At 43.8% G+C, this 24,642-nt stretch overlaps 4 protein-coding genes across 8 annotated transcripts in view; 2 read left to right on the top strand and 2 right to left on the bottom strand.

Moving 5' to 3' along the window:
• Window positions 1–9,591, bottom strand: part of LOC114865226 (uncharacterized) — a 31,918-nt gene extending 22,327 nt beyond the window's left edge. The window contains exon 1 of the mRNA XM_029166174.3: window positions 9,457–9,591. The gene's annotated coding sequence lies outside the window, so the exon portion shown is untranslated. The remainder of the gene's footprint in view (window positions 1–9,456) is intronic.
• On the top strand, window positions 1,296–11,426 carry si:ch211-195b13.1 (STKc_SGK domain-containing protein). 2 transcript variants are annotated; one of them, XM_029166177.3, is made up of 13 exons: window positions 1,296–1,543; window positions 6,632–6,707; window positions 7,371–7,449; window positions 7,541–7,581; window positions 7,687–7,744; window positions 7,864–7,947; window positions 8,038–8,169; window positions 8,280–8,392; window positions 8,481–8,604; window positions 8,711–8,806; window positions 8,904–9,059; window positions 9,176–9,265; window positions 9,412–11,426. In XM_029166177.3, exons 1-13 carry the CDS (start codon window positions 1,516–1,518, stop codon window positions 9,574–9,576), a joined length of 1,242 nt encoding a protein of 413 aa, XP_029022010.1. In that variant the 5' UTR covers window positions 1,296–1,515; the 3' UTR covers window positions 9,577–11,426. The 2 variants fall into 2 exon arrangements, with proteins under 2 accessions (XP_029022010.1, XP_029022009.1); XM_029166176.2 differs by lacking the exon at window positions 1,296–1,543 and adding an exon at window positions 5,980–6,188.
• An 813-nt stretch (window positions 11,427–12,239) lies between these two features.
• Window positions 12,240–22,263, top strand: eya3 (EYA transcriptional coactivator and phosphatase 3). Of its 4 annotated transcripts, none has more exons than XM_029166166.3 (19): window positions 12,240–12,385; window positions 14,435–14,542; window positions 14,970–15,019; window positions 15,205–15,299; window positions 15,379–15,459; window positions 15,545–15,593; window positions 16,225–16,334; window positions 16,587–16,724; window positions 16,888–16,973; window positions 17,187–17,358; window positions 17,486–17,652; window positions 17,916–17,999; window positions 18,092–18,181; window positions 18,261–18,319; window positions 18,447–18,607; window positions 18,739–18,853; window positions 18,928–19,049; window positions 19,163–19,263; window positions 19,447–22,263. In XM_029166166.3, the coding sequence occupies exons 2-19, from the start codon at window positions 14,486–14,488 to the stop codon at window positions 19,525–19,527; spliced, it is 1,818 nt and encodes a 605-aa protein (XP_029021999.1). In that variant the 5' UTR covers window positions 12,240–12,385; window positions 14,435–14,485; the 3' UTR covers window positions 19,528–22,263. The 4 variants fall into 4 exon arrangements, with proteins under 4 accessions (XP_029021999.1, XP_029021998.1, XP_055368686.1 ...); XM_029166165.3 differs by having other exon boundaries at window positions 12,250–12,385; window positions 14,438–14,542; XM_055512711.1 differs by having other exon boundaries at window positions 12,250–12,385; window positions 14,438–14,542; window positions 15,379–15,429.
• Window positions 20,902–24,616, bottom strand: LOC114865229 (XK-related protein 8-like). The gene is made up of 3 exons (XM_029166178.3): window positions 24,217–24,616; window positions 23,620–23,804; window positions 20,902–23,534 (listed from the first exon to the last, which is right to left on the bottom strand). The coding sequence occupies exons 1-3, from the start codon at window positions 24,507–24,509 to the stop codon at window positions 22,780–22,782; spliced, it is 1,233 nt and encodes a 410-aa protein (XP_029022011.1). The 5' UTR covers window positions 24,510–24,616; the 3' UTR covers window positions 20,902–22,779.
• Window positions 24,617–24,642: the final 26 nt, after the last annotated feature.

The following is a 24,642-nucleotide window of genomic DNA, read 5'->3' on the forward strand; positions in this document are numbered from 1 at the left end:
TAATTAATATTGCATGTAAATCTGCCCAGTCACTATTCTTGTGCTTCAGCCTCATCATCAAACTTTCAGCATTTAAAAAAATGCTGAAAGTTTCAAGTTACACGGTATCACTGTGTATTTATTATTACATTCCCTGTGAACTATGTGGTGCAGTGTTGTTGGAGGTGATGAGCAGGCTGCAAAAATATGTTTGTTGGCGAAGTTGCTTCATTTCAACGGGAGAAAAAAAATGACACAGCGAGAGCTTCAGGGAGGAGTCAAACCTCCTTTAAATTAATATATTAATACAGTTTGGTTTTCAAACTTATATAATGTTTGTCAGTTGTTGTTTACTGAGAAGCTGGAGATGAGCAGCAGGGCAGGAATCAGCGTGTCACAGGCTTTTGTTTTCCTATTAATAAAGGAGCAGGCTTCGAAATAGTTCCCACTGCAAACACACATCCTTCCGGACGAAGACTTTATTACAAAGACACTCGGCAGCGCAGATATTGTTTCACATAAACAATAATCACACTCCTGCCTCCTGACTGTGAGGGTTCAGGATTCTGGACTAGAATTGACAATAGGTGCAAGCTGACATCACGGGTATCACAGCTCTCAAAGGATTGGTCTCAAATGGGTTCGAAGAGGTAAAGTGAAACGACACGGCGCAGCTGAGGCTTTGTAAATGAAACATTGACCTTATGTTTATTATATTAGCAACCGTGCAGTTGTTCGTCAAACAGCAGTGTTTCAGGTAAACTAGGATGATAATCCATTAAATGAGCCCATGATTCAGCTGCACATATACGAGCTAGCGGAGCTGGACACAGTTAAAGCCTCAGCGTGACCAGCAGCATTACTCAACAGTGACGCTGCTGTTGCTCCTGTATCTCATGGCTAACGACGCAACCTGAGCTGCTGGTGTCACTAGCCAGGCTCCTCACCCCCCCCCTCCTCAGAGACAGTAAATGAAGGTGGTAGAGGGGCTGATGAGCAGATGACCCTGGTGCAGTTGTGGCCAATTAAAAGCCCATTCGAAGCCTCCTTTGTCTCTATTGTATATTCCTCAGGTGGTTTCTGTGTCATGGAGACCACGCTGCCCTCCAGCTTTACTCCCACGCTGAAGGGAGCCGTAATCAGACACCTGCTTCTTGTTTTGTTCGAGGCTCTCCAGGTAGATGAGCGAACAGTGGAGGGTGGAGGGTGGAGGTGTGTGTGTGTGTGTGGGGGGGGGGTGCACGGAGGAGGAGAGGCGGGCACGTCACAGATCTGTGGCTTCTGCTGTTTGGGCTCGGTGCAGGCAGGGCGATAAGAGGACAAAACGACAGTGGGAAGAGGGAGGCGCAGCGGGGAAAGTTATTTGCCTGCAATTCGAAGGCTCACGCGGCCGGAGCTGCAGCGAAGGCGAAGCAAAAGGGGAAGGCATTTTTGCAGCGGAGCTACATCCTTGACCCGAACGCTGTGCAGCAGACAGACGTTCAGCCGTCGCAGGTTCTGTGCCAGACAGCAAATACAATCAGAGCTCAGGAGGACATGAAGACCGGCAAGAAATCCTTCATAGGTAGGAGCTGGGTAATTGACTGGCAGTATTATGGGATGGCGTCGGGAATAATGGGCTGCATCTCAGCAGCACAGCGGAGGATGCTGCACCTTGAGACGTGCAACTTTTCCGCTGTAGCTTGATAGTTCTGGCGTGAGGCTGTCGTCACGTTGCCTCCGCTGCGTTGACGCCGTGGCGTTTACGCAGTTAGTTCTTAGCCACACCAACAGCTGGCTGCTGCTGCTCCTCTTCTAGCATTTTCGGGCTCATTCCAGAGCCTTTCAGCTCCTCTGCTCTTCATCACTTATCACCCGACAGGATAAAAGCTAATCCTGCGTCTTCACAATGTAACCAGCACCGAAGGGACCAGATAAGTCTGGCGTTCATCACAGAGGCAGAGGAAAGGCTGCAACCTGTTAGCTTGGTGGAGTTTAAGATATGGAGGCAGTGGGAAGCAGCCAGACGAACTCTGTCATAAACAATGCACGGTTGCGTTTGTGCATTTTTATCAATAAGCTGATCGGCTTCACAAGAGGGAAAGTAAAGACATTAGTCAGTCTTGCACTACGTGTTTAGGGGTGTGAGACGTGGCCAAACCCTGACATTATACCAGCACCTGCATGTAGCTTCACAAACCCAGCATGCAAATCTAGTGTCAGTCTTTGTGGTCTGCAAAGGCTCAGGAGCATTTGTTTGGATTAATGGCATCATGAACTGCACGTGACTGGATGTGGCCTGTGGAACACGTCGACTGACTGGTAAATCACTTCTAATATTTTTGAAAAGAATCGATTCCTGCATAAATGTGAACTGACAATAGGCCAGAAAGCCAGACAAGCGCTCCTCACACCATCAACAGCAGTTGTTTACAGGGTTCAGATGTGAGGCCTCGTATTGGACCCGCGACTTGAATTTGTAACGCAATCGCTCTGCTGTCGTCATCATCTAAATCCCTCCACACTTCAGGAACATCTGATTTGGTTTCCAGCTGCCACCGTCGACTGGATTCTCAGGGGACGTTTTCCAGATTAATAGCTGCGATAACTGACCTCATGAGGTTTACGCTGGATTTGTCAGACAGACACCGCAAACTGGATCAAATGAATAATGTGATTGTGGCTTTGCTGGCGAGTTGGCTTCATCTGGGTGAGCCTGTGTGCTTCTGGGGTAGTGGTGACGTACCACAAGCAGGCCTCAGTTTCTAGGTCTCCGGTTGATTGGTGATGCTTAGGTTTTATATTATCTGCTTACTATCATTCATTGGCGAGTCTACTATTGTCACTGTCTACTATTGCTATTATGCACAAAGGCTTTACTGTAGAAACCCCATTTACCTGGCAGCATATCAAAGTAATGAAGAATAATTTGCCATCAGTGTGGGTTTTCCCTCTTATCTGATACAAGGCACACAAGCAGCCATTTAATCCCCCATGGACACTTTTAGGAACAGTTCTGCTCTTGCCTGGGTTTTCAGCGGTGCAGTTCTAGCGCTGGTTTCACGAGCTCCCACCCGCCGAGGCCTGAGGCCGCACTGCAGTGCAGGACTGGGCCGCCACCTCCGGTCTGCGTCTCTGCGGTTCTCTGTGTGAGTAATGAGACAGCACAGCGAGCATGTGAGAGAGTGATGCAGGCGGCAGGCTCAGAACCAGAGGAGGAGATTTTAGCAGATCTAATCTCAAACGCACGGGCCCTGCGTGCTCCTCAGAGCGGGTTGTAACAGACAGCCTCTCTTCTCATCCTCATTAGCCAGCAGCCTTCCTGTCAGCCTCGCAGCTGGTCACAAAGAGCCCATTTGCCTGTGTGAGTCATTCATCCACATTCACGCCTCCCACCACTTCACCAGAGGCGAGCAGGTAGCAGTCGAACTCCTCATTAGCCTCAGCGTGTGTCTCGTATGTATCACCACTACATCTGAGTCAGAGGTGAGCTTGTTTAACACAGCGTACGTAGAACCCACCGTTTAACATTCATAGGCACCAAATGAATGTTTAATTAAGTGACATGAACAGATGTATGAATTATGTAATGTGTAGATTAATTAAAACACATTACTTACAACCTACCAACTCTAATGCATGACTGGATGTTCGAGTGGAAGTCATGCAGAACCGGTTGTACGACACCGAGGCTGAGACGTCTAACTAATGACACCCTGTAAGAGATAGAAAGGCTTTTACTGGATTGGATGGCAGGTGACTCACACGACCACGGTTCAGCGAGCAGGAGTGGTGCCCGTCTGTTCAGCATCCATCACACCACTGGACACAGCCAAGAAAAGCAGCGCAGCTTGTGTGGGGGTGCTAAAATAGCCTGATCCCTCCATGTGGCGGAGCAATGCTGGCTCAGAGAAAGTGAGAAATTACTTTGGCTTTAAACTAAATTTGAGAATATATAATAGCTTTGGAAATGTCACTAGAAGAGCTTGTCAAGGATATTTAGACTGTAATTTTTCTGACATTTTATGAAAACACCAAACTAACTAGAATGAACATGACCTTAAGCCGTAATCACAACACAACAGATTCTCATCAGACTGCTGTGAGGTTTAGTTTCCTGTCACCAAACGATGAGTTACTCATACTGTAAAAACACACTCAGAATAAAAAAGGGGAAACACCACTTCAATCAGCTGTCGACTGTTCAAGAACCCTGAAAATCTAGACACAGACGTGTGGGTGGAAGACTGCTGTGCATGAGATCTGCCCTTTTCTAGACTCTAACAAGATACACTCGAACAAAACGGACAAAAACTTCTTGAGGTGAGGAAAAACCCTGATACGAAGACAGAGGTATCATTGTCATTGTATCAGTCAACGTGTCACGTTACTTGCTTTTCTCCGCCAGAATGATGTGAGCTGGTTCCTGTTTGAGCCTGAAGCACTGATAAGGCCCTGAACTTTTTTAACACTTCCTTTAACTTACACATGACTGTCAGGTCATTGACAAAAGGCCGGACTTTCCCACTGACACTGACTGAAACTAAAAAAAATACTAAATCCCCATAGTTCATGGAACAGCGGTGAAAAAGTACAGATGTAAAACCATAACAAAAAAATAAGTTAACTGGCCAGAGAATTATCAGGAAGTACAATTAAACAAAGAGACGAAGATCCACTAGCCTCAGAATAACGCGCAGAGAAATGTTTTGAAATGGTAAATACCTGGAACATACAGTACGACGTGACCTTCAAAGCACAGTGAAGGCCGCGGTGTGGGCTGCATCTGTGTGTGTGTGTGTGTGTGTGTGTGTGGGCTGCATCTGTGTGTGTGTGTGTGTGTGTGTGTGTGTGTGTGTGTGTGTGTGTGTGTGTGTGTGTGTGTGTGTGTGTGTGTGTGTCTACATGCGGGTGTGACCACAGCCGTGGGGCCGTAACAATGTGGAGAAGAATAATTAAAACAGCATTAAAAAGGTTTGGCATTTGAGCAAATATAGTAACAAACATGCAGTCACGCAAATAAGAGCTTTCATCTTCAGTTTCTAAAGGCCATTATGTGTCCAATAAGTGATCAAGCAGCGTTTCCATAAACCTCAGCCGAAAAACACTGAGTGGAAAACTTCCTATGTGGTTCAGTCTCCTCCTCAGGCAGTGGGACTATCTGCATTATGGCACAGTTATGTAACTTACAGGGTTAGTGGACCACATCTCTGACAGCTGGACCGATCGTTGCTTAAGCCCAAATGAGCACGTCATGTGCAGTTCCTCTGAATTTATGTAATTCTGCAGCAAAGTCACCTTCATAATTAAACAGCATGAAGAGCTCCAGAAAGGATGCGCATCACTCTATTTGTAGCTGTAGGTTTAACAATGAGCTTATGGTTATTCTTTAAATTTCTACCTCGATTAAGTTCCTTCCTTGTTGACAGATGCAAGATTGTAATTATCTACCGAGCTTTCGTCCTTGAGGGCTTTATTCTCTTTTTGGATCGGGGATTGCAGCTTTACAGGCAGAGATGCAGCCACTGTGACACACCTGTCCAGAAAATGCCAGACTTGTCCTTTCTGCAGATTAAATGTTCACCTCTCATTTTAAAGGTTTGACTGGTTCTGGTGCCCATTATTTCATAGGTCTGGATACAGTCACCATTGAAACAAACAGCATTAGAGCATCAGCTCTGGTGTCACTGCAGTATTTTTATTTTCCATAATAAAAGCCAATAAATTCGGAGTATGCCCAGTGTTTGCACTCAGTTGGAGTTTTCCATTCAAAAAAAATGAGGAGGAGGATGTGAGCGTGTGTGGGGGGCTTCTAACGCCCCCCCCCCCCCCCTCCGCCGCCTCTGCGGTGAGCTCCCCGCGTCATCCGCCGCCTGCCTTCTGCAGGCAGTATATGGCTGCGGCGGAATCCCGTGACGTCACGCTCCCCTGGGTGGTTGCCGTGGTTACGGCGAGTGACGAACGGAGGGGCGGGCCCGGCCGCCGGCACCACGTGCTCCGTATAAAGAGCCGGGCCGCGCTCCGCGGGCAGCAGCAGCAGCAGCACGGAGCGGAGCGCGGCGGTCTGAGCTCGTTGACGCGTCCGCGGTGAACTAGCGCTTTGACGGGGACCAGAGGAGCTATCGCCGTTTTTGAACTAGAAACTCGTCTGTGACTCACCATGGCGGTGACTGAAGCTGGATGTGATCTAACGTACTGCAAAATGAGGGGGATCGTAGCTGTTCTCACTGGTGAATATATATTTTTAGATTTATCACCGATGCTGAATATTTGTTATTGTTTATTATTACAAGTTAGACAAACATTCTTTTTAATTTTGGTATCAATGTTCAAATTTAAATTATATTGTTGCTGAGAAATGTGCATGCATATCTGGCTGATGCTGCTGTAAGCATCTATGGAAAGGCTCTGCTGTCCATCACATCTGGCATCTGAACGAGCGACCCGAGTGGTTGCATAACGTGTAAACTCGCAGCATCAGGGCTGCACAACACGCAAACCTTCCCAGTTATAGCGCTTCTGGAAGTCCTCGACTGTGGATTAGAGCAGCAGCGCTGGCGCCTTCTCCTCTAACGGGCAACGCAAGCCCGTGCTCCACTGCGTGGTGACTGGTGCGTGTATGTGATGCTGTGTCCTCTGACGCAAATGGTTTCCCCTCTGTCTCCGCTCGCAGCTTTCATCAAGGAGAGGAAAATGGGGCTGAATGACTTCATCCAGAAGCTGGTGTCCACTCCACATATCTGCCAACAGTGAGTATTATTAACAAAAAAGGTCGTTCTCTTACATAAAAACCGGATGGAAAATTGGCCAGGAGTTGCTTCCTGGCTCTAGTATTTATTTCTGACCATTAGCCCATTCATTATCACGGTGCTGTGAGCCAATCCAATCAGTCATCTGTGTCTGGCAGGACATTCTGTGAACACTATAATCTGGGTTTAAGAAGCCAGCGTAAGAATAGTTCTTTCATGACAAGCCCGCTAATTACCCCCCACTGCCTAATCACCTTCCAGCAAATCCCCTGTGTCCCCTAGACGAGGGTAAACCAGTAATTCAATTATTACGTGATGCGAAGCTCGGCCCATCACACTGTCCTGAACTGCAGGGCCAGCTCTGGAAAATACCCAGATGATGCGTGCGTGTCCTCCAGATGCTCCAGGACGTGAAGGGCGTCTAAGCTGGACCACTGAGTCCTGCAGAGCTGTCTGAACCCTGCTATTGCGGTTCAGAAGCAAAAGCTTGTCCTCAGACAGGTTAGCTAGCGCCACACAGATGAGCTCCTCCAGAATTTGACCTGTCTGGAAGGTTGGATTAATTATCTGGCCCCCCGGTAGTTTTTCAGTCTTAGTCTCCTGTTAAGTCAAACGGGGTCAACAATGAAAGCTGAAGTTTCTGTCTGCTTGTGTTTCATCCAGTGTTGAAGTTAACAACTTTCTGAAGATCGATGAGAATCAAAACGAGGAAGTAGGAAATGATCCACTTTCTGAACGTCCGGTAAGCAGAAACCTGAAACTGCCTGAATGTCTGACTCATTTTCTGCCTAAACAAAAAATATTAATAAATTCTCTCTCCTCATACATTTCAGATGTGCCTAAATTCACGAAGTTCACTGGCTGAGGACACTCAGTGAGTACTTTAATACACTTATGTTACTAAAAATCTTGACAACTACAATTTTGTTGAGAAATATACAGAAAAAGAAGCTAAATTTTGTCGGTTTCTCTTCCTCAGGATAAAACCCTGTGATTTTGACTACCTCAAAATCATCGGCAAAGGCAGCTTTGGAAAGGTGAATCCATATTTTTATATTATTTATATTATTTCAATTGTTTCCTTAAGCTACTCATGTAATAAATGTTTAAATGCTGAAGCGCTGACAACATCACTGATGCAAATGTTCTGTTAAAGGTTCTACTGGCTCGACACAAAGAGTCAACCAAATACTACGCTGTAAAGGTGCTGCAGAAGAAAATCATACTAAAGAAAAAAGAGGTAATACAACGAATAATTAAATCAGTGTGTTAATTCAAACTCCATTATGATGAATGAAGCTTATTCTATATTTCCCGTCTCGCCCCCCAGCAAAAGCATATCATGGCTGAGCGCAGCGTGCTGATGAAAAACATCAAGCATCCCTTCCTGGTGGGGCTCCACTACTCCTTTCAAACTACTGACAAGCTGTACTTTGTGCTGGACTATGTTAACGGTGGAGAGGTAAGATGAAACCTCACAACACGCAGATATAAACCCCGGACTTTAATCCAGCCAGAATATCCCAGTCTGTTTGATGTTAAAACGTTGACACGCGGCCGTATTTTTTCCAGCTGTTCTACCATCTCCAGAGGGAGAGGATCTTCCTCGAGCCCAGAGCCAGGTTCTACGCTGCTGAAATTGCAAGTGCACTTGGATATCTACACTCCCTGCACATTGTGTACAGGTGAGGAACGGTCCCACGGCTCCCCCTAGTGGACAAGTGCTTACATTGTAAATCGAGGCTAATGGAACATTATCCTTGATCTTTACAGAGACCTGAAGCCTGAGAACATTCTCTTAGATTCACAAGGCCACATTGTACTGACAGACTTTGGCCTCTGCAAAGAAGGTCTTGAACCCAATGGCACCACAACAACCTTCTGCGGGACACCAGAGGTATAAAGCTCACCTGTGGACTCTTATACACCCTCAGTAATTCAGCAGAAGCTTAACTGATGACACCTAATACAGATATAAGCTGACATGGAACCTTTCTCCACAGTACTTGGCCCCTGAGGTCCTCCAGAAGCAAGCGTATGACCGTACAGTGGACTGGTGGTGCCTGGGATCGGTGCTATATGAGATGCTCTACGGACTTGTAAGTGTAATCTGTGACTTCAATGTGTCTCCAATGCAACTTCCCTGTCTTACACATGAATTAAACTAAACTTGTTATTATCACTTTTGTTAAACAGCCCCCGTTCTACAGTCGCAACACAGCAGAAATGTACAACAACATCCTGCACAAGGCTCCTGTGCTCAAGCCCAACGTGTCAAACGCAGGGAGGGAACTGCTGGAGGGGCTCCTGCAGAAGGACCGCACCAAGAGGCTGGGAGCGAAGGACGACTTTGTGAGTGCACAGATCAGATGATCCTTCACTACATGTAACAGAAATGTAGTTTCGGAGATGTTTTTTTTTTTTTTTTTAAATCAGACTGCTCATCAAGCGCTTCCTTTTCCTTCCAGCTTGAACTCAAGTACCATTCCTTCTTTTCTCCAATTAACTGGGATGATCTGATGGGAAAGAAGCTTTCACCCCCATTCGCCCCCTCAGTGGTACGTTTAAACTGGTATTTTCATTATTGATTCAGTTTGTTTACAAAGTATGATGAAATGAGACAAGCTGCTTAACCATTCGATGGAGGTCATGACTCATTTTCCTGGATTACGCGTCTAATCTCCTTTTCGGTTTTGTTCCTCAGACCGGCCCCACAGACCTGCGACACTTTGACCCTGAGTTCACCCACCTGCCCGTGTCCTCCTCCCTCTGCAACGACACCCTGACTGTGACCAGCAGTGTCAAGGAAGCAGCTGGAGCCTTCCCAGGCTTCTCCTACGGCCCTCCGGCAGAACTCTCCTTCATGTGAATGGCAAAGTCTCGTCTGTCCAAGAAATAAACAAGAAACAGGAGGGAAACCGTGAATGGAGAGTCTTATTTCGATAGCGGGACCACAGTGGAGCAGCCTGAGGAACTTTACAGCTAAGGCCTGATGGGACAGGATGAGAGATCTGTTGTATGAGTGTACAGATGGCGACTCTCATGTTACAATGTCAACGGCTCTACTCCTCTGCCTCAACCACCTAAAACTATATTACATGTGTGCCAAGAATGGATGCACCATGAGGTCATAAAGCACCGGTGCTCTGGACCTTACAGCTACTGGCGAAGTGGTATGAAGAGAAGTGCCTGAGGTTCGAAAGCAGTTTGGACGACGGCAGCAGCAGCAGCAGCGCTGGCCAGGAACAGCCAGATTTATCAGACGCCACAATAATATTTCTTATGTTTGAACTTTTGGCCAGAGTGATAGCAGTTAAGGGTGATGCCTTCATTACATTTCAACATACTGTAAATTTTTGTCTTTGAGTTTCTAACGCATTGTTATTTTCATGCAACCGCTCCATTGCACTTGAGGAAACAACGGTCACTAAACGTTCTGCTTTGAATATCATCAACTTTGCATTAATAGACAGCAGCATATCTTTCTTCTTAGTTCACATCTCAACTTTGGAGAGAGAAAATTATATTTCAACACTGTACCAAATGGACCAAACAGTAATGTTTAGGGTTTTGTCTAGCACAACATTTTGTTTGACAGGTTTGTCCTCATAAAATTAAGATCAAAGTGTCACTGTACTGTATAGAAAAAAGTTACATATATATATATTTTTTTGCAAAACCAAAATGTTTCCATGTTTTAATAATCACAAACATTAACTGTTTACCTTTAAGAAGGTTCTGCATCCAGTACATTATAAATGAGTTCCAAATGTTTCCTAATACATATATATATATATATAAATATAAATATATATATAAACCTAGAGTAAATCAAAGTTTTATTTCCTATATGGCATTTTATTTTTTCATCTACAACTAGTGACTGTGTTAATATACAATATATCTGCTGTTTGCGAACTCAATGACAAACCTCTCTTATTGATTAAGAGTGTGTGATACAGAATTCAACCAGCAATAACATCAATGAGAGCATATACTGTATATCAAGCTTCTTTACAACTGTGTGGTTGCTGTTTTAACGCAAACACTCCAGATAGACCATTGAATCGAAGCTCACAAATGTTTGTTTTTATTTATGCATCATGTAGAGAAGAACTGTGAATGTCTTGTGCCTGTCCAAGGCGGCCTGATCCATGTATACTGTATGTACATATCGCTTCCCCCTAAACCCTTTAGTTCCTTTTCTACAAAACAGTCCATATATTAAAAGAAGTGCTTCAATAACTTGATGAAGAACCACAGGGTGGAGCATGCATTGGCTTTCCTGCTACTTTAGCCACTGGCCTGCTGCATAATATGGTTCTGGAATGTGCAATAATGTCTTGTTGACGCAAAGAATCATTGTCATTTTATCTCTTTAAAGTAATTTATGCTACAATATTCATTAAATCTATAAGAAAGGAGGCTTTTCAGCCCAGTAGAGATTGTTACGAAGGTATTTTGGCCCAATCAGTACTTTCATGAATTTACATAAAGCAAATGTTTTTAATACTGCTGAAAATAATCAAATATGAAACAAGGCACGGTTCTAGATCATTTTCTTCCATATTTGGAAGCATAACACTTCTGTTGTTTTGAATTTTCTATGTATATTTATTTACATGCCACTGCTACTGTACAAAAAGGATCATTTTCATGATCGACTAAAAGACTGATCTGTAATCTGTCAGAAATGGCAAATAAAATCTCTAAACTCAATGCAAGTGTTTGTTTTTTGTTGTTACATAATAAATTCGTAAGACTTTTTTACTTTGGGCATTGACTTTATTTACTGTTTGACACTTATTGAACTGAGCAATATACAAGAGGCCCAAAAAGATCCACTTATTGTTTTAGGACACAGCTGATCAGTTTATAAAAGTCTGCAGGTCCCAAAACTTTACACTAAACAGAGAATAGAGCAAGAGCGTTAAATATAAATAAAATATATATAAATAATAAAACTTTTATTATGCGATGTTAACCCAATTAGTACAAAAACACATATAATTTAACCTGCTTATTGCTCTTCAAAGTCTAAAAGATGTCCCTGCTGCATAACGGAAAATTCCTTTTTGAAGAAATGTTTAATTAGATGGTTCTTGAAGAAATGTTTAATTAGATGGTTCTTGAAGAAATGTTTAATTAGATGGTGCTAAGACCCAACAGATGAGTGGAAGATTTATAAACCTATAAACCCACTTCATCCTAATTGTTTCTTCTCCTAATATTTTAACTGTACTTTCTAAGGTTGAAAACATCAAAATCAGCATTAGCTATTTTTCTCCCACCACAGTCAAAGCTAAAATCCTGCTAGCATTAAATTACCGGTTAACGTACTATTCTCACAAGGTGTCAACGAGCTGCTAAGCATGACAAGCATTTATCAGAAATAACGCAGCAGCACAGAACAGCAGACAAGCTAACAACATTTAACAGTGTGTTGTACTGTCCAAATAACGAGCGTCTCCAATTTCCTCTCACCTGCGGTGCATCTCCACACCTGTCGTCTCCCATGGCGCCGACGAAAAATTCCTCTAAATTAACACTGTGCGCATGCGTGCTAAGCACCGCGAGAAAACTTCCTGCCAAATAGTGCTCCTTAACAACAGACAAAGCTTGGCACGATTGGCCCGAAGACGCTTAAATTACGAGCGTTCCCCGGCCCTTCTTCAATGGTAAGGATGGTTTTCGTGGCTTCAGTGCGCTGGGCGCGTGTGTTCGACGCTTAGCTTTGCTGATAGGTGCAGCGAGAATGAGATGTTTTCACACGCTGCCATTTCAGTGCCCTGTCCAATGGCTGCGGGTCCAGGCTATTCTCTGGAGCGGAAAACTTTCATGTCCGGTCAAAACTAACTGCAGCTAGTTTTGTGGCTACTATTATATTCGTACTACTTAGTATGTGTGCGTTACAAAATGTATTGCAAAGTGTTTTTATTAGAATACTTTGTTGTGCTGAACATACGGTTTGTCTAGTAACATTGACAAGCTAACGCTACTGTGGAGAGTCCAGTGCCATTACGTCTAAATTCGTCCATTATCTATCGTAATTGCTCATAAAAATATTAATATAGCAAGTGTTACTTGCTTGATTGTTGCCCACCGTATTGACTATTTGGTATATTTTTCTAAAGCTGGACCGATAAATTGCTTTTCAGGAAATAGTCAGACCGTAGACTTCACCTTCACAGCAGTCTGCCCTCGGCTGGGTTATTTGCTGGATCCAGCTAATCTAACGGTGGCTGCTAACGTGTTGAAAGATGTGTAGGAGCTCTACCTTCCCTGACGTGATCCTGTCTGGACTTAATCCAGATGGTGAAGAACCACAGTATACCCAGTAAGGAACATAAAGTTAACAATGGCCTCATTTGTAGTCGACTTTATATAAACTGTTGGCATTAAGGTTCGACAGTCGGAAACAATGGACAGTAAGGGTTTAGTAGTGTTGATAAATTATGTTAACTAAAGTCTAACCTATAGACAATAATAACAGTATATCTGTGCACTTGAATGGTCATCCTCTTTCATATGTTTATTGCACAATCCCATGAAATATTTATAATAGGTAATAAGTACTAATTGAGAGAGAGGAGCTGCCCTGGCCTTCTGATATCACCTAACATTACATGGATTGAGGCGTTGAGCCTGGACAGTCGGGCTGTGGTTCAGAACTACCTGGACTTTCAGAACCAAAAAGACTCTGAAGACTTTAATCAATGTTTATTGATTTGTGTTACGGCAAACCAAGGCCCCTGCAAGCACATAATGCAGTAACCTTAATGAAAGGGAGAGTACTAGAAAAAGGAGGACTGATTGAAGATATAATCTCCATTCATGAGTCAACTATCCACAAAATAATGAGGCGTAATATCCATGGCCGTACACACGGAGGAAGCTATTGCAGAATGTCTTACGTTTGCCAAAGAGTCGCTTGTCACTTGACATCATTTCTTGGAAAATGTGTTGTGGACCGATGCTACTGAAGGAAAATTCTCAAACCTTAACCTGATAGACGTGTCGTAGAATGGCCTGGCAAGCTTGTTGGGCATTCGTTTTGCCATCACAGTTTGTGTTTAATGAGACTATTAAAAAAGGTGACGATTTAAAGGTGATTCACATCTTGTGTGAGCTGACGTGCGCTTTAAGAGTCCTGCCAATTTACTGTCACACTCTTGATTCAGATTTATTGTCTGACGGCAAATTCAAAAATGCTCACATTTGTGTATTTTTGAATGCATGTCTGACCTATTTTCTGTCTGTCAACATTATTTCACTTGGATAAATGTTTTATCTGTCCATCTGTAGGGAAAGGCAAACAGTTGAGGTTAGATCTTATCCCCTCGGGGCATCTATTGATATGACAGCTTGCACCTGAGCACCTAATGCTGCTGGAGAATACGCTTTTGTTGAATGTAGGTTAGGTCACATGTAAAGTGGCACGCTTTCTTAATCCCACACTGAACACAAGCAACCGGGAGCACTGGGAAACGTCAGTGCCACACGTGTCTCGTGGGTCTCGTGCAGGAGATTAGACCAGTGTGCCCCACTTCCTTCATCGCTGCTACCTCTCTGCTGATCACTCCTGCGATAGCGACAGGGGTGTGGATGAATTGATGAGTGTCTATGGAACAAGGGGAGGGGAGGGGAGAGTCTCATCAGAATATACATAAGGCATAACCCCTGGCAATTTATTCTGTAAGTGTTTTTGCACCTGTGGTTGTGTAAAGCAGGGTCCAGACGAGCCTTCCAGCTACAGAGAGTAGGCTGAGCGTGCAGACATGTCGGGTCGCTCCGCTGCAGAGATGGATGACTCGCAGGAGCTGCCGGAGCTGCCGGTGAGTTTGCACAGTTACCTTAACCTGGCTTTAAGATGGAATTCTTTATAATAACATGTAAGAAAGTGACAATAAGAAGAGTCTTAATAAGTTCTGATAACAGTTCCCTTTAGATCTCATTCGTTTTATATAAAACTGATTTCAGTGGCTTAAACAGAAAGTGCTGACATTCACGATAGCACTGAACTGACTAAGCGATGGGGGAAACGTATTAGAGACAGTCTTGGGTAATGTTATGTAACATGATCATTTCTTTACATTTGACAGTTTTTCTGTTGTATGTTTGTTACCTCAAAATAAATTTAGATGAAATATGTTCCCGAGTAACTGAATTAATGAATATAAGGCATTGATTAAACATTAATAGCAATATTTAAAATAGAAGTATTAGAGTTATCATTTTGTAACTGAAAATGTGCATGCCCAGGTAAAGAAGGCCAAGATTGAGACTGATGGTGGACTGGAGAAGGAACCAAGGTTTGTCCTGATTAATATTTTAAATCTCCTGTTTTGCTGCCTACATTGTCCAGTGCATGTCCACAAGGAATAAATTGAAGTTATTTTACTCAGTTGTTTTCATTGTCATGAAAGGCTTCTTTTTTGAAACTATATATTTTCTTAGTATTAGCATTCTGTAATTATACATGATTAATGTTTGTTAGGAATCTGGTGGACGATGGGAGTCCAAGCGCTGTTTTAGGTTCGTCAGAGCAGGAAAACTCTTATTCTGCCTTGTCCACTGCCCAACTCGATCCCAGTAAGTAGAAGAACAATAAAATCAGCAGCGGCACCTTCTCTGTTCCTGAAACGGTTTGACAGTTTGTTGTTGGTTTTAGGTGATCAGGAGCAGTCGGACACAGACAGAGCTGCAGCGTCACAAGCATGTGGTGACTCAATGAACTCTTATTCTCATTCTGGTATTAACAGATTCACTGTCACAGTTGTAGACAATGCCCAATAAAGATGCTTTTGTCCTGCTTAAACCGCATTGTTTCTTTACAGACACAGCAACCACCTCTGAGTACACTCAACAGGTTTATCAAGGAAGAGAGTGAGTACACTTCATGGAACAAATGTCTAGTGTTACTTAGGTTTACCTGTTAGCAAATATAGTAAAGATCCCCAGTATATAAGTATTCTGATCTCAAATATGATTAAACAAAACGACAGTAGTGCACCTGTTATTTCGTTGTGTGCATGCGTGGTAACTATACAAGCAGGTATAAATGAGTGATGACATCTGCACAGAAACGGGAATTTCCACTTTAAAATCCAGACTGCAGTCGGCACTCTATTGGTAGTAAAACACCCCAGGTGAGATGCCTCATTGGGGCAAAGCTCTGCTGATGGCTGGCTGTTTTAGAAATATTAATCCTGCCCCATAACCACTTTCTGTATCGGCCAGCGGTAAAGTGGTGACTTAGGGTTGAGTCAGAGGCTGACCAGCATCGCTTTTTGCCCCTCAAAGCCTGTTTGTGTACAACACAATTACTTATTTTCTAGGCATTAATGCCAGCACCTTGACTGGGCCATTTTTGCTGGCTTTCCTGAACATTGTTCTTCTCTACATCGTAAAGGTTGCCTTTACGTGCACATTTGCTACACCCCAGTATTAGGTGCTGCTGCTGTGTACTCGCTGTGTTCTGTGTGACAGAAGCACTGTTTCTCACACTCTTTTTCAGCCCAGCAGTGACGTCGTACACCAGCCAGGTGGCCTTTCCTCCTCTGGCCCAGTCCACTGTCTACTCATCCTTCCCTCAGACAGGCCAGACCTATGGTCTCCCACCATTTGGTTAGTTCCTTTTCTGCTTTAACGGCCTATTTTAACACTCTCCGCTCACTAAAAGCCCAGCATCACACCTTTATTACTTTGCTTACTACGCTTTGCGCTGCGGGATCCATTTGCTCTTGATCTTTGCCTAAACACACAAGGTTCACATCTTGACTGAAGGACCTGGTTGCTTAACTTTGCTCTGTCTCCTATGACCCACTCCTCTTGCTGCCTCTTTTATTTTCTGCCTCCGTTGCTCTCTTTCATCTTCAGGTGCTATGTGGCCAGGCATAAAAACAGAGACAGGGCTGCCTGAGACACCCTCTGGTGGTCAGCTTGGATTTCTCAGCTTCAGCACCGCATATACCTCAACCCAGCCAGGCCAGCTTCACTACTCATACCCCAGCCAAGGCAAGCTGTAGCTTCACTCTGTCACATCCCGCAGATATGCAAAGTACTAAAAAATATGTTTCAACTTGAAGTGGCAGAGCTCTGTTTTCCATGGTTTCAGTCAATTCGAACACTAGTCATGTATTTTGTCTGACTGTTTTACATAAAGTTTTTCTCGTTTTAGGCTCGAGCTTTACAACCTCTAGCGTGTACACTAACATCCCGTCGGCTACAGCAGCCACTACGGCTTCCAGCACAGTTCCCCACCAGGTAAGAAGTACAGTAGTTACTGTGGGAACCTGTTGCTGGTGCTCTGTTGTCATGTTGATCAGTGCACCATTTACTCTCATGGTGGTTCAGTCTGAAAAGATTTGTGTGCATTGCAAATTTAAAAAAAAAATCAGGCACAAATATGAAATAGTTACATGTGGAGATGCTGTTAAATTCAGTCCTGTGACTAAATACTTGTCTGATTTCCCCCAGGAGTTTAGCAGCTACAACTCCCTGGGACAGAGTCAGTTCTCTCAGTACTACACTCTGCCTCCCAGCTACGTTCCTGCAGGGCTGCCCAGCACTGATGAGCAGGCTGTGGGCGTGGCTGGATATTCAGCTGTGAAGTCTGAGGAGGCTCCGTTGCCTGGACTTCCACAAGGAGGTGATTTTAGCTGATTTTCTTTAGCATCGAATTTCTGTACTGTACAGATGATCATTAGTCTGAGTTAACGAAAGACGAGATTCTATGAGGTCCAACCCAGTAACCTTAAACTTTGTTCTGGACTAAGATTCACCTCCAGAGAACCTTCCAGCCGCTGCTGCTCTTCCAACCAGTGTGTCCCTCTCTGCTGGAGTCAGAGAACAGGACGAAGTTGGACGCAGGAACTCTCTTGGCAAAGCCAAAGGAAAAGGCAAAAAGGCTGACAGCTCTCCACCTGCCGACAGTGACCTGGAGGTAACCATGCATGTTGATTTAACCAAGTCCAGTGTGCACCAGATTAAACAGCACCTCTGTCTGCACACTGGACTTTAACATGGACTTTTGGACTTTTTGTTTGTACAGTCCAGGACATATTTGATTAACCTACTGGTCAGATCCAGAATTTAGTCAGTCTCCTAAGATTAAAGTTATTTCCTGTCATTTGGAATTTAAACTAAATAATCATAAATAAGTTATATGAACGTAATATGTTTATGATATTGTGTTTTTGTTCCTAGCGCATTTTTCTGTGGGATCTGGATGAAACCATTATTATATTCCACTCTCTGCTCACCGGGTCCTATGCACAGAAGTTTGGCAAGGTTTGTCTGGACACACTAACATTTGCACGTTTAACACAGGGGTGACAGTTTGTGTATTGAACTGTTTATTGTGTATGTGTTTAATTGTGCAGGACCCAGCCACTGTCTTGAACCTAGGCTTACAGATGGAGGAGCTCATCTTTGAGCTGGCAGACACTCACCTCTTCTTCAATGACCTGGAGGTACGATGTGACCCGATGTATCCAGTGTTTACAAATGAGTTTAATAGGAACCAAATGAATTTTCCCTTTTCTCTTTAAGGAATGTGATCAAGTCCATGTTGAGGATGTGGCCTCAGACGACAATGGGCAGGACCTCAGGTGTTTGTTTTTTGTTTTATTTAAATAGGCCTTATTCAGTAATTCAGTGTCATGATAATAAAATCTGTTTAGCAGCTTTTTTTTGTTTGCGATAATCCAACCACAAGTGTTGCTTTCCACCTTTTAGTACCTACAACTTCCTGGCTGATGGCTTTAATGGTGCTACTGGTGGAGGAACATCAGGCGCCACCACAGGAGTCCAGGGAGGAGTGGAGTGGATGCGCAAACTGGCCTTTCGCTATCGTCGGTTAAAAGAGATTTACAATAACTATAAAGGAAATGTTGGAGGTGAGTAGGAAATGTGGATTGTGTTGCATTTCTCCTGATATGTTGCCATGATTAAAGGTTGGCGTAGCAAGGTTGTGTACTCGCTGTATATCACAGACAGTTTCTGCGTGAATGTGTGTCGTTGTCTTCAGGCCTGTTGAATCCCATGAAGAGGGAGCTGCTTCTACGGCTCCAGTCTGAAATTGAGAATGTTACAGATGCGTGGCTCAGCACAGCACTCAAGTCGCTACTGCTCATCCAGTCCAGGTCAGGCCACAGCATACAGCCTTTATTTAACAAGCTGTACACGTCTGTATTTATACATGTTGATGTGTCGACAGGGGGAAGTGCATGAACGTGTTGGTCACCACCACTCAGCTGGTTCCAGCTCTGGCTAAAGTGTTGCTCTATGGCCTGGGAGACGTCTTCCCTATTGAGAACATCTACAGTGCCACCAAAATAGGTACACGTCAATACACAATGAACAGGACGAGGAAACCATGTGACAATCCTGGAGCTCTGCATGGAGCAAAAGGTTGGCCCTAACTTATCACCTTTATTTTTTTTTTCTTTTAGGAAAAGAGAGTTGCTTTGAGAGGATCGTCTCCCGCTTTGGGAAGAAAGTTACTTATGTTGTGATCGGTGATGGCCGAGATGAGGAGTTTGCAGCAAAACAGGTGAGTTTAATTTTCTTGTCCTGTTATCGGAGAGAAGATCCACCTTCCATTTGTCCCTGTCAAAAAGCACCAAATTCTACCAAATGCATAATCGTGTGCATGTAGGATGAATTAAAGTTTAGGTTCTGACGTCACAAAGCCATTAAAACACTTTGCTCTGCATTAATGTCTGTCCCTGTAAAGCACAATATGCCTTTCTGGCGGATCTCCACTCACGGTGACCTCGTGTCCCTGCACCAAGCGCTGGAGCTGGACTTCTTGTAAAGGACGTGAATCTAAAGGGAAAATATAGTCGCTCTCCTGGCCTGTGGAGTAACATTGTGAGGGAGAAGCCTTGACAACCTCAACTATACACACTCACATATTCGATTCTGCTCTGACTGACGCTCATGACTCGCTGTGTGATGGTAATCGGAGGCGGACTTTGGGCCGGAGCGGATGGTGAGAAGTGGACTGGATGCAGCAGTCGGCTGGAATAAGGCTCCTTACGCCCAGCACTCCCTCCTCTACGGCAGCTAACCCCACCACGGCTTAAACCGGCACTGATTTGGGACAGAAGGGAGGACACCTTTCTTTTCTGCTCCTCTGCCTTTATGTCAATCTCTTTCAAGCTTCTGCATCAAATACAATGTTTAGAATGATTATTTCTCTGTTTGGTCATAATTACAACCAAAGGGGTAATTTTTCTTATTGGCATTTTCCTTTGGGTATTAGATATTTTTGTTTAGATTCTGAATAACTGAAACAAAAACATAAGAACTGAAAAAAATGATTGCAGTCATCCTGTGCTCTCTCATAAACCCGAATAACCATTTTTTTATTGTACTTCCCGCATTTCAGGCGGTCTTCAGTTTGGCACACGATGCTCAGACATGGCATGACCGAACCACATTATCAGTCAGCTGCCCTCACTTCTCCACTGTGTTGCAACAACACACGTGTGATCGTTTTTATGCAAGTGTGTGTGTGTGTGAGGCCTGTGATTAACGAGTATGTCTTAAAAAACAAACCGCTGTCAAAGCCTGCTAGTAGCTTCATGTGACAGACCCCATGAGGCGGTGAGCAGGTCTTTGCAGGCTTCTTTGATATCAAGGTGGACTTTGGAAATTTAGCATGAGTTTGGGATTAATTAGTCCATGTCCATTAATACATGATGGTCTAAATTGCCTTTGCATATTACTATCTTTTTTTTCAGCAGCAGAGTCAGCGTAAGGGAACCATCACAGTGATTAGTCAACAAAATCACACTAAAGAACGGCAAATACTAAAGCTAGTAGCAGCTGTCTATTAAAATATTAGACACCCAAGGGTGACCACAATAACAAGTGACTTCTAAGCCTTCTAATGTGGGAGAGGTTTACTTTGTACGCCTGTTTACCAAAAGACTGGAATTGGTTTGTAGTATGGATTTGGAACACAGTGCTTGTTTCCTCCAATTTGGGAATTTAAATGAAGGATAAACCTTTTTTATGGGCTGCAATAAGTGTTTCACCTCTCAATTTTCCTAAATTGTCTTTGTTTTTTTAAGTCCCAAGTGTCCTTTAAATCCCTTCAAAGGTAAAAGTAAAGTCTAAATTCAACAGCTCATGTGAAACTGGATCCTCTGCTTATGTATTTCAGCTCTTTTTTTTCTATAAATTCCATAAATTTCTTTTCATTATATATTTTTTGCAGTTCACGTCGTCATCATCACATCGTTTAGTCCACAGCGTCATCATTTCTACTGGGAACAGTTTTCACACTAGAGACCAAATTGTTAGTCAGTAATTCAATCATTAGCTGCCGTGTTTTCATCTGTAATGCGCTAGACTGACCAACATGATGGACCTGACATGAATAGTTGTATTTGCCTAATCCAACAAACCACAGGCTGGTTGAAGGCGTCTGGACCCGCGCAGGAAAAAAGGACCGTGACTTGTGTGCACTTGTGCTGTTTCCATGAGTGTGTGGGAGCTGTTGAGGGAAGCAGGGAGTTGAATAGACGACTGAACAATACTGAGCCTGAAGATTTCTTTACACACAAGCAGCTTGACCATTAAGAATGTGTATTTCTGTGTAATTTAGTTTTAAGTTTGTTTTGCGTGACAGTGCATATTTATATTGTGCCTTTATCCATAACCTGTATGCTTAATCTCAAAGGGAAACGTGTAAGATTCTTTTGTTTGACACATTTATCACCGCATTGTTATATTATCCAAAGTGTTGTTCCTTTTTTTACTTTACTACGGTTTAGTTTCAGTCTGCACTGCATCTGAAACGGGAGTGTTGACTGATCGCTCAGTGTTCCAAGAAACCATTTTAGTGAAGGGCTACAGATAAAATGGGAATAGACCAGATATTTAGTTTGAAAATCCTTCAGAGCAGTTTGGAGTGAAAATGCGTTTGTTTTTCATCCTCTTATGATGGTCCTGTCCTGTTGCGTTTGGATTCTGCCTCCTTTGAAAGGAGATTATTTTGTTGAGTTGCTGTGAAAAGCTTTGCGTCGCTTGGAGACAATCACAATCTGTAGCACGTGTTTGAAGGCGTATCGGGTTTTACTAAAGGGATCGGCACATTTAGGACGGGTGCCTTTGATTGTTCAGTATTGTACTACCTAACTGGGCGAGAAATTCAGTCCGGCTGCAGTCATTGCGTCATTTTTCAGCTCATTGAATGTAATTTGTTTTTCTTTCTCTGCATGTCTGTTTTGAAATAGGTTCTTAAATGCCCTCGTGTTCTTTCTGATGCCAAAAACATTTACTTTTCATATGCAGTGTCTGTGTTTGTCTCCACACTTAGTGTTTTTCATCTCATTGTGGAGGACCTGTGAGGTGACATGAGAGGGAGCTGAATGTGATCCTGTACGCTGAATACTATCATAATAATCAATGATAACTTTGACAGTAATCACTTCTTTCCTCATAGTAAATGTTTGGGGTCTCTCCACAGGTCTTGTAAAGTTTTTCCTGTGAATCTAGAAACTCTCAGTACAAATGTAAATAAATTTTAAAACATTTCAGACTTCAGTTGTGATTTCTTAAGCTTAAAAACTAAAATAATCATAAACGACACTACATGGCCTTCTTTGAGCATATTTGCCAAATTATGATTGACCTTAGTCAAATATTTATATAAGCTGATGGTTTTGATTTATAATAAATGCTTTGAGACTTTTTTCATCAGATCGGTTTCACAGTAGATTCTGTGTGTTGTATTTCAAGTGCTTTCTATTGGATTGTTCTTTTTTTTTTTAATTAAAAAAAACTTTTTCCAACCATTTTCATTCCTTAACAGAAAACCAATTAGAAGATTTAACACAACCAGTATCTGTCTTAACATGGAAATGTAAAAATTAATACAAACCTGATATTTTACAAGTAAACAGATTAAAGAATGATTGTCAACTTCACACACTTTGGTAAACTAGTAGCACCAGTTAATGCTAACTTGCATGCATTTGAATAACTTACGTAGTGAGCTTATTCATGCGTTCCCTGACTCTGTTTTAAACCTGCTGTTGGTTTCTACTAACGCAGTTCAGGAGTAGAAGTTCCCTGCCAGCCTTCTCATTCTTTTATTGTAGTGTTCTGTTGCTGGTGATGGTTCCGGACTATCCACTACATCCATATTGTAGATCCCTGTCCTGAACATCACTTGATCCTCGCCTCTGGGATGTTCTGTACTTCTTTCAGGTTCCTGTTGAGATTCGCTTCCTTTTAAGTCCCCTTTGGAAAGGTTTGGATGGTAGCACTTATAATAAATAACTTTACACAAAAGACCAATGATGTAAACTCCAACAACACTCAAAGCTATAATTACAGAGACCAAGTGAGGTATTTCCACATAGGGTGGGTCTGTGTTCATCGCCCAGTACCACAGGCCACACAGAAGGGAAACATCAGCGAGTATGTATCCGTGGTAGAGTATGGTCCTGTTCCTCGTTTTGCCTTCTGACACATTAAACCAGTCAAAGTACCAAATGAGGCCGACCGTAGCTCGGTAGAGCCACTCGCCACCAGGGCTGTCCATGAGATCGGTCTTGGATCTCCAGGCAAAGAAGAACAACACCAGCCACGAGCAGAAGAAGTGGACGAAGACGAAGCAGGGCAGCACAGAGGCAAAGAGGGCGAGGGAGGTGAGACGAGACGCGAGGAGACACAGGTTCCAGAGAAAGTAAACCACAGAGGAGAGGAAGCTCTGCTTTCTCTTGTCGGGCAGGAAGAAGCGCAGGGAGCGGTGGTATATGGTTACACTGCAGGCGATGGCTGAGGCGGAGGCAATGCTCTTCAGCACTGAGGAGGAGAAGTGATGGAACAGCCCCGGTAAATCATGTGTGTATGAAACACGAAGGATTTAATGACAGAAACAGAAATGCACCTTTGACAGGATCGAGCTGGAACCGCTGCAGGAGGAGGGTGAGCATGAGCACGAACTGAGGGGCGCCCTCTGAGAAGGTCTCTATGAGGCGCAACAGGCTCAGGTCGTGGTTCGGGTACGACGCGTACCCCTGCGGGTCCTTTTTGTTGAAGTAGAGGAGAGACGACTCCACGACGCCTGCAAATCTGAGAGGGAACAGGTCGACCCAGGTTAAAAAGCCTCTTTATTAAGAGATTTTGATAAGAACACGTGAAACCAGCGTTTGCTGTAGGTAAACGGGTGTGACTCGCTTTGTGTGAGCGATAACAGAGGAAACGCTCCTGTTCCTGCAGACAGGTTATTGTCTCGCTACTCGCTCCTGGCATGACTCAACGCTTTGGATTCCTCCATTACATAATCTACAGTACACACAGAAGCCCCGGCATTCCCAAGCAGTGTGGTTTCAAGTTCACACTAAAATATGAGTATTAGTATATCAGTAGTAGGCCGCAGTGAATGACGCTGGGCATTCAGATAAAAACAAGGTGAAAGAGAAAGTCGATTTGGACGGTTGGTCCCAAATAAAAACAAGTTAGTGAAACTTGAGACTGTTCCAACCTGACATAGCTGCCCAGCTGGACCACGTGAAGGAGCTTGAGACAGGGCCGGCTCAGGCAGCTCTCAGCTTTCGTCTGCGTCCTGAAGCCATCATAGCAGTACCAGAGCCAGCTGAAGACCTGGACGAGCACGGACGAGCCCAGGAGAAAGAGCAGCAGCAGCCCGACGCACACGTAGTCCTCCGCCTGGTAGAAAGTCACCACCGCACAGACGTCCAGCACTATGTCGCCCAGCAGGCACAGCAGGCTCACACAGGTGAACAGGAAGTCCAACTTGGAAACCACCACGCTCATGGTGTCGGTTTAACATTAGAGCCCATGCCACGCTCACATCCTGAAACAGCCGTTACTGCTATGAAGAGCAACGTTCACTGGAACTTCTTCCTCCCTCCAGATGGAAGGAGGGGTTAGTGACATCACACAGGAA

The sequence above is a fragment of the Betta splendens genome, chromosome 11 (genome assembly GCF_900634795.4).
Source record: "Betta splendens chromosome 11, fBetSpl5.4, whole genome shotgun sequence".
In the NCBI taxonomy this organism is placed as follows: domain Eukaryota; kingdom Metazoa; phylum Chordata; class Actinopteri; order Anabantiformes; family Osphronemidae; genus Betta; species Betta splendens.

What these genes read in the sequence shown, in the direction of transcription:
- eya3 (XM_029166166.3), top strand. Translation starts at nt 14,486, where the DNA reads ATGTCGGGTCGCTCCGCTGCAGAGATGGATGACTCGCAGGAGCTGCCG. An exon ending in GCCTGGACTTCCACAAGGAG is followed by an intron (nt 17,359 to 17,485) that starts GTGATTTTAGCT and finishes TTCTGGACTAAG; the next exon opens with ATTCACCTCCAGAGAACCTT. An exon ending in CTGCCGACAGTGACCTGGAG is followed by an intron (nt 17,653 to 17,915) that starts GTAACCATGCAT and finishes TTTTGTTCCTAG; the next exon opens with CGCATTTTTCTGTGGGATCT.
- si:ch211-195b13.1 (XM_029166176.2), top strand. Translation starts at nt 6,119, where the DNA reads ATGGCGGTGACTGAAGCTGGATGTGATCTAACGTACTGCAAAATGAGG. An exon ending in ACTATGTTAACGGTGGAGAG is followed by an intron (nt 8,170 to 8,279) that starts GTAAGATGAAAC and finishes TATTTTTTCCAG; the next exon opens with CTGTTCTACCATCTCCAGAG. An exon ending in ATGAGATGCTCTACGGACTT is followed by an intron (nt 8,807 to 8,903) that starts GTAAGTGTAATC and finishes TTTGTTAAACAG; the next exon opens with CCCCCGTTCTACAGTCGCAA.
- LOC114865229 (XM_029166178.3), bottom strand. Translation starts at nt 24,509, where the DNA reads ATGAGCGTGGTGGTTTCCAAGTTGGACTTCCTGTTCACCTGTGTGAGC. An exon ending in CAGCTGGGCAGCTATGTCAG is followed by an intron (nt 23,805 to 24,216) that starts GTTGGAACAGTC and finishes GTTCCCTCTCAG; the next exon opens with ATTTGCAGGCGTCGTGGAGT. An exon ending in CCAGCTCGATCCTGTCAAAG is followed by an intron (nt 23,535 to 23,619) that starts GTGCATTTCTGT and finishes TCTCCTCCTCAG; the next exon opens with TGCTGAAGAGCATTGCCTCC.